Here is an 8,220-nt window from a genome sequence, read left to right on the forward strand (position 1 = left end):
TGATGTGAATAACACTCAAGTCATTCAAGTCATCGTGTCTCAAGTCAAGTCAAGTCCCGAGTCTTTAACTTCCAAGTCCAAGTCAAGTCTCAAGTCTTTTATTTTTTGTCAAGTCAAGTCACAAGTCATCAAAACAGCGACTCGAGTCGACTCGAGTCCAAGTCACAATGACTCGAGTCCCCATCTCTGGTACTCTTACTTGAGTACAATATTTGACTACTCTACCCACCTCTGTCTGTATGTATGAATGTTACCATGGAAACTGTTTTGTCATTATGACATCATCAGATTGACAGCTGTGTCCACTTTGTGGGGACAGACATGCATATATACAGACAAATCCTGTCAAGTCAAGCTAACACTTTTACCAGTTTAGGAAGCCACACAATTGTTGGCTGTTCAGCTTGTTTTCCTTTCTGTTTTTTTCCCCCCAAAAAGTCTGTCTGTGTGTTTTGGGGGCTGGAATAACAACCCTTCAGCAGGCCAATTCCAGGCCATTTTCCGCCGTCTCATGGTGCGGTGTGGTGTGTCTTCAAGCTCATCAGGAAATGTGGCAGCACAGGATGAGACCGTGTCCAAAAGCAGAAGAAACTGAGGAGCTTCCATCCCCTTTTGCCAACATTCCTGCAATTGTGTGTGACCATAGTTATCTACCAACCCACTTTGGTGGCCTTGTGGACAATGCCCTTGTCTACATCTCAGGGTTTGTTGTCCGCCAAATTTTGAAAAAGCTGTCTTGTGATGTGTGCCGTGGTAGCTTGGTGACTGATGCTGTACCCACATCATTTGATCAGAGCTACCACTTGCTCACACTAAAAAACAAAGGAGGGCTGATGATTCCTGCTGAGGGTACAGTGAAGGTGGTCAGATCAGCTGAGCGTTTTATTCGCCAGTCAACGTCAGGACAAGCCGCCAAAGTGTCCTTGATCAGTCAGTTTTTCCGGGCTGAGATTGGTTCAGAGGATGTGTTTTTTCTCAGGGGACACATTCAGGAAACACAGTTCGGAATTGACAACTATCATTTTGTGCTTATGTCACTAATTGTGTCTGTCTTCCATAAACTAAGGCTGCACCACATTGCCAAACTGAGCACTCTTCAATTACAGAGTGGCAACACACGAAAAAAGCTGTGCAACACAAGTCTTTTCAAAGGGTATTAGCTCCCATCCCGTCTTGATACTTATATAGCAACTATCAGTTGGTAGGTTGACTGAGTTGTAAAATGACTTGAATTTTTGAAATGAAATGAAATGATATGAAATGAAATGATATGAAATTAAATTAAATTATATATGAAATGATATGAAATGATATGAAATGAAATGATATGATATGATATGATATGATATGATATGATATGATATATGAAATGAAATGAAATTCATTCAAAGTCCCTGGTGCTATGGTTATTATTATGGTTATTATTATTATTATCATTACACTACATTACCAACTTTAACCTTTGGTACTCTAATCTGTACTGTTCATTAAATTATACTACTATTAGCATTGAAATGTTAAGAAATGAACACTATTGATTATCATTATTAGGCTACCACTGCTATTGTGGCTGTTATCATTAGTATTATTGCAAAAAGGTTCATCAAAGCACGCACATCTGAATAAGAATACAGCTGGGTGCCAGACACAAAAGCAAATCCAAAGAATGTATCAAAAAAGGCCGCACACCGGATATAGCTCCCAGTAGCTTTTTAACTGATAACCACCGATGTGATGTTTAGCGGTTATCAATTAAAAAGCTAATACTAATCATTAGTAGTATTACCATTGTTATCATCAACCACCTTAACTATTTACTGCATTGACTACTTCAATATAAATTACTGAATATAAAAACGATTCATCAAAATCAGTTCAATGTAGGCCTTAACGTAAACATGCATTTTATTCAGAAAACCCACAGATGTCACATCTACATGTCAGGATCTGGTTATTATAGACACAGATTCAATATTTAACATTTATTATTTATCATCACAGTAACAACGTTACAATAAACATTTAGGCTATAAAATCATTAGAAAAATACACACGTCGGTTTGGTGCCTACCTGTATCCTAAACATTTAAGAAGTAGCCTAACTTTGTTCACATTTATAATCATCTGAGAAAATTACATAGGCTACGTTGTTTTTGGTGCCTATCTGTTTCCCAGATATATTAGTGCGTGTGAATGAGAGGCATTAACCTAAAGCACTTTATAGAAAGGCGCTTTATGAAGTTCAGTCCATTTACTTGTATTAGTTTATAGGGCAGATCCATAGATATGGGGCAGATCTATAGGCCTATGTGGCGGACGCGCTGACATATCGCAGCAACGGGCCAACCCGCTCGATACCGCGTCTATGTATAAATGTCTATGGTCTAAAATATGTAAACTTGTGACCTGTTTGAATAAAGCTTTGAAATTAAAAAAAAGGGGGGGGATCTTTAGTACAGCCAAAGACGGTGGTAATCCAGTATCTTTGGTACAGCCACGGCTTGAAAGGAGGAACTGCCTGAAAGCCCGTATTCAGGGATAAAACGCAAACGTCATCGTATCTGTTTTGGTCCTACAGAGCCACCGTAGCCATCATGGCGCTCTTAGTAGGAGTTGTGCTTGCTGTCTTACTAACATGTTTGTTACTTATTATCCGGCTGTTTACCGTTGTGAAGACTGGATCAAACTATAAACCTGGAGCCAAAGGTCCGGTCTCAGTTGTTGTCGTCGCAGGATCAGGTAAAGTTAACGTTAATGACATTACCTCAGATCCACTGTTAGCTTGCCGTTTCCTTCTGTCACAGAGCTCAATTGATTCTTCAGTCACATCCCATCTGTATAGAAAGACAGACATGTGTTCCTACTTTCAACTCAATCTTTCAGATTCTACCGCACAAGGGCAAGCACGCAGGGTAGCTTTCTTCCATCAGCTAACAGTCTGAGCTTTAACACGGAACCTTCTTGTCCTAAGTTCTTGGTAAAGGTGGAGCCTTTAGTAACCGATACCTTTTCCTGCCTTCAGACTGGATTCTCCCTCAACTTGACGAGCATAACAAAAAATGGACAGAACAGTCAACTCATAAAAAGACATTCAACGTCAGAGTAAACACACAGTTCCACATTCTTCCAAAGTACAAAAAAGCAGAACTACATTAAGCACCCCCTAGTCTCATGGGTCCATCCAAAGCACTCCCTTCAGGATTTCACAAGCTATCTTTGCGATTGTTGCGGCCTAAAATGAATTCACAGCAGCTATTCTAAAGAGTTGCTATGCATGTTGTTTTTTTCTTTCGTTCTTTTCATTTTGCAATCAATGTGAGAACAAGTTAAAATTGCAAAAATAGATGCTTTTTTGGTATAATTCATTAAAAATTTCAACTTGTTTAAGTGAGGATAAAACCACACTGTTGTGAGTTTGTGATTTACTGTATACTGCACTGTCACCACTAACCCTGTATATTTCATCTATCACGACATCACAACATCCGAAAGGGGCTGCCAGAGTCTCTTCAAGTGCAACCACACTTCCTTTACTTGCCTTTTTTTGCATCCTAGTCCCTCCTACCAGGGATGCATGAAGAGACACAAGGAAACCAAACAAGAAAGGAAGAAACAAGTAAATGTGGGAGCAGAAATAAGAGCTTTATGTTTTCCTTCAGGATGGCAGATCAGACCGTCTTTCAGTTTAAGCGAGGAGCAAGGAAATATCAAATAAGAGACATGGGGTGCACCCTACAGTGAGAGCTCACTGAGTTTTAGCTCATCTTCATCTTTACTGTGCGTTTATCATGTGTAATTGACAGCGTGTCTTGTGTATTTTCCAGGTGGCCACACCACGGAGGTCCTGCGGCTGATGGAGTGCCTGTCTGCGGCCTACACACCTCGACACTATGTTATTGCTGACAGTGACAGGATGAGTGAGGAGAAGATCTGCACCTTCGAACGCTCCAGACAACACTCAGACTCTGAGTCGCAGGTACACAGCTGGCCACATGCGTACATTTGGGTTTGGATGTCAAAGTGTTGTTGGATTGTCCCCAGCAATCTGTTCATCTTATACATGTCGAATTATCAAACATCTATTACTGTCCAAAAATGCCCTCAGTAAGCAAATGAGGACATGAGGTCACACGTGGATTGGTGAAACACACACTCTCAGGTGAGCTCTGATCAGTGGTGGAAGACATATTTACTTAAGTAAAAGTGTTTATACAACAATGTAAAACACTATCTAACCAGTAACAGAGTAAGCCATACATTCACTGGTTTTCACTTAAGATTGAATCAAATCTTGAAAATGGGTTGTTCAGAAGAAAAAAAGCATTCTGAAATTGGGTTAGATCATGTCATTTGATCTCGGTTTTGATCTGGATCAAACTTTCAGTTTGTGTTTTTCAAAACTTCTTGGTAGGATTGGGATATCTTTGATCCAAAGATAATCCTGGTCAGATCAGAAGGCTGTATTCAGGCTGAATTTCAGGAACAAAGTGTAATAAAACTTTCAAATTGCTCATTTATATATACATATATTTATATTTTGCACATAATTTGTTTAACCGCTACAGTGGTAAAGTACACGTTAGACTACCTATTAATTTGTCTGGTAAGGTCATTTTTTAAAAAGTATTTTGTCCCAGAATTTCCGATATTAGCTGTCAGTATAAAACAAAAATGATTTCAAGTTTTAATAAGAAGACATCTTTTTTTGTTGTCTTTGGTGGCACCTATGGTGATAAGCAGTAGGCCTAATTGCAGTGTGTATGTTGGCGGACTTGAAACCAGGCTTGTGAATTTATTTAGGCTATATCAGACATCCAGGTCCTAATACTGCAAATGCTGGGGCTTTCATCAGTGGGCCATAGGCTCAGTTATCATTGTGTTACCTTACTCGGTGATAGACAGTGACTTATACACTGTGACATTTACTTAAATGAAAAGCTTCGAGATGATTTCTTCAATTTTAAATTAAATTTATCATGTTATATTAAAGTAGTTTCTAACAACTGCATCCCCCATGCTGTTTTATATTTCTTAAAATTAAACGCTTACAGTGACTCACTGGCTGTTCTACCTTTACTTTTCAGAGCCAGGACCCTACATCGTGATATGTAGTGCTATGTAAAGACATGGGGTTTCCAAATCCGGATCATTGTGATCCAGATTAAATTTTTTGAACAACTGGGCCCTGGTGATATATTATTATGTATTACATTGTTAAATTGTTAATATTCATACATCAATGCGTGGATACCATCTTACTGTTGCAGCAGGGGCTCTTTATGCAGTTAGATAGTTTTGTTCAGTGATTCCAAATCAAGGTGTAGGAGCCAATTAGTGCTCGGTATTATAAGTAGGAACCAAACTGTGTGGGTTCAGGTGCCACCCGGAAGTTGAAACAGTTTTTGACCACTCACTCACTCACTCACTCACTCACTCACTCACTCACTCACTTGTTTAGCACTCACCTGGCCTGCTGTCTGTAGATGTGAGGTGTAACCGGTTTTGAAGGTAATCGTCTGTGGTTAGGAGATCAATGGACGTGGAATATATGGACCGAGTGTTCAACTGCAAAGATCGTTTGGACTTTAATTCATTCAACAGGTAAAGTGGTGCGTCAATTAATTCTTCCGTGGTGGAGCATCTCTGTGGCTTAAAGCATTGGCTTAGCCTCTACACAAGGTGTTGGGGCCCCTCCATAGGATCATCTGATGCAGAGAAAAAAAGTTCAACACAAATTTGTAGTCTTTTATTTCCCCAGCTTGGTTTTGATCTGATCTTTTTTTCTATAATATTTTCCTATTCTGTGTGTCCCACTCCCTGACTTCATTTATTCTGGTTTATTTCCTGAATGTTGCATAATGTCTCTCCCTACTGGCTAACTTGGAGCTCAATGTTCTCTGCTTGTGTGAACATTTGTATTGCTACATCCAGTGTGAAGTCTTTTGTGAGCTGAAGTTTCTTTGATAGCTCTGATGGAACTGGGCCCTCTCATGTGTGACATTCTTTATGGTACAAAGCACTTATCAAACTTTTCCAAGATGGCTTCAGTAATGTGAATGATTTTATTGAATTCTCGTTCTTGTAGCCCATAGCATAAATTAATGTGCTCACGTGGACTTCCTCATTTGGCTTTGTTGATAGGCCTGCGGCCTTGTGCGTACAGTCGTATCACAGCCGTGCTGATACACATTACAACAGCACTCCCTCTCGTGTGATATTGCTTAAATCCACATTATATGCAATAAACATTTTAGTGGAAGTGCTCTAACAAACTGACAGCCGTCTTGTGTAAGGAGCCACATTGTTAACTATAAACAAAAGAACTTCCACTCACAAGGAGGACATGAAAAGGTTTTATTCTGAGCAGGGGGTGACTCAATCTCAATCTCTGCTCTCATCTAATGACAATAAAGCATACATATACAGATATCTGTGTATGGAGATTAGGGGTGATTTGATGCTTTGTGATATTTTAATGTGAGGGCAAAAATCGCTGTTCAAAGAAATGACTGACAGCGCATAACAGCAGTAAAGTTTCTGCACTGCTCTGTAATGCTGCACCTCCTCATCCACCACTTGAGACAAAGGCTTGGATGATGATGACTGGTCCACTGGAAATAACTCTCCAAACAGTTCAGTCATTGGTGCTCTTTTGGCTGGAGGAGGACAGTCACTGCTGCTGGAGGCCACCTCTGTTTGCTCCCCAGTCTCCTCCCTGGATGTCTGGACCTAACAGACAAATACATAACACAATTGCAACATATTGTTTGATTAAATTTATTACAATCAAGTTTAAAAATATGAAATCCAGAAAAATAACATGAGTGAAGCAGGTTTACAGTTAAGTATTATTTTCTGACTATTTTTAATGCTGAATTTAATAACAGAATATCTGAATTAAATAACTGGATTAACACAGTACTTGAATTAATTCTTTAAGATTAAAACTAGGTGTGTCCCCGACTAAGAATTTTCATAGTCGAATCTGATTTGACAGATTTTTCCTTTAGCCGAATCATGTTGTTTTCCCCCTCATTGATTAATGAGCTCATTTGCGTCAGTTTCCGCTCCAGAGAAAAGAGCTAAAACACCCAAATAAACAAATTTAATTCTTCAGTTGGCATAATAAGATAATAATAATAAAAGTAAAAGGGTTATCATTTTATCTTTATTCCTTTCACTTCATCAAGGTATGATGCTCTAGATGAGAGCAGATGCGCTGCCCAGCCGGGGACAGCCCTCCATTCCGAAACGCCACCGTTCCGAACCACCCCCACTCCGAAACTGATTTTCAAGTCCATATCGAGTTTCCTGCATCAAACACTGTTGCCCGCTCTCCGGCCGCACTCGCACAATTCTGAAATTCGTTGTACTACAAAAGCTTGAAATGAACGTTCAACTCATTGTTTTTTATTGAAAATATGTCACTGTCTTCATTTATTATATAATCTCGCTAGCAGTAAACACATTTAAAAGGAGACGCTTGTCAAATCTTTTTACGCGCACTGTCCATGGTGCTGAAATCCCCACTCCCACTCCCGAAATTTGTTTCAAGACATTTCAGGTAAACGAATAATCCTTCAAAAAAGTTTGATTTGAGAGCACATACTTCCTCCAAAGTGTTTGTTTATGTGCTCCGCCACCGTAAATCACCGTAGACCTCGATGCTGCTCTGATGGTCCTACAGCGCACCTCAGCTTATTTGGATCAAGCAACTGGGTGATTTATTCATGCGTAGTAATGATTATGCCTGCTGATTAAACGCACGTGTCATTTTCAATTTTTTATTAACAGAAAATAGGCTGATGTTTGTATCAAAATAGGCTATATATCATGAATTACTAGAAAACAAATACATTCTATGTCAGATCAAGATGTTCAGCAGCAGTGAGCACCCCCATATAGTCAGAATTAGGGATGCACCGAATATTCGGTAACCGAATATATTCGGCCGAATATTGCAAAAAAACACACATTCGGTATTCGGTGGAATAAGTTAAAAGTAAGGCCGAATAATAGCGGCGTTTTGATAACGCAATCAAACAGCGTGCCGTGACCGGCAGAATAAAATGTCGGCAGTGTGGCGATCCGCCCGTCACCGCAGTCGCATTTGCGACTAAAAAATAGTTTTGAGCGAGCAAAATAGGCTTAAATCATTCAGCAGGCTGTGCGAGCAGCCTACAGATTTCAACCACCAGCAGAAACGAAAGGCGAATCCCA

The 8,220-nt window shown here is 39.7% G+C and overlaps 2 protein-coding genes across 3 annotated transcripts in view; one reads left to right on the plus strand and one right to left on the minus strand.

Moving 5' to 3' along the window:
* LOC126397604 (uncharacterized) overlaps positions 1-8,220 on the minus strand; it is a 409,985-nt gene that overhangs the window by 259,321 nt on the left and 142,444 nt on the right. The gene's annotated exons all lie outside the window — the stretch shown is intronic.
* The window catches only part of alg14 (ALG14 UDP-N-acetylglucosaminyltransferase subunit), a 67,648-nt gene continuing 61,979 nt past the window's right edge, over positions 2,552-8,220 (plus strand). The window contains exons 1-2 of the mRNA XM_050056529.1: positions 2,552-2,739; positions 3,825-3,976. Of these exons, the coding sequence (XP_049912486.1) occupies positions 2,595-2,739; positions 3,825-3,976 (297 nt within the window). The 5' untranslated portion in view covers positions 2,552-2,594. The remainder of the gene's footprint in view (positions 2,740-3,824; positions 3,977-8,220) is intronic.

This window comes from Epinephelus moara, chromosome 11 (assembly GCF_006386435.1).
Source record: "Epinephelus moara isolate mb chromosome 11, YSFRI_EMoa_1.0, whole genome shotgun sequence".
In the NCBI taxonomy this organism is placed as follows: Eukaryota; Metazoa; Chordata; class Actinopteri; order Perciformes; family Serranidae; genus Epinephelus; species Epinephelus moara.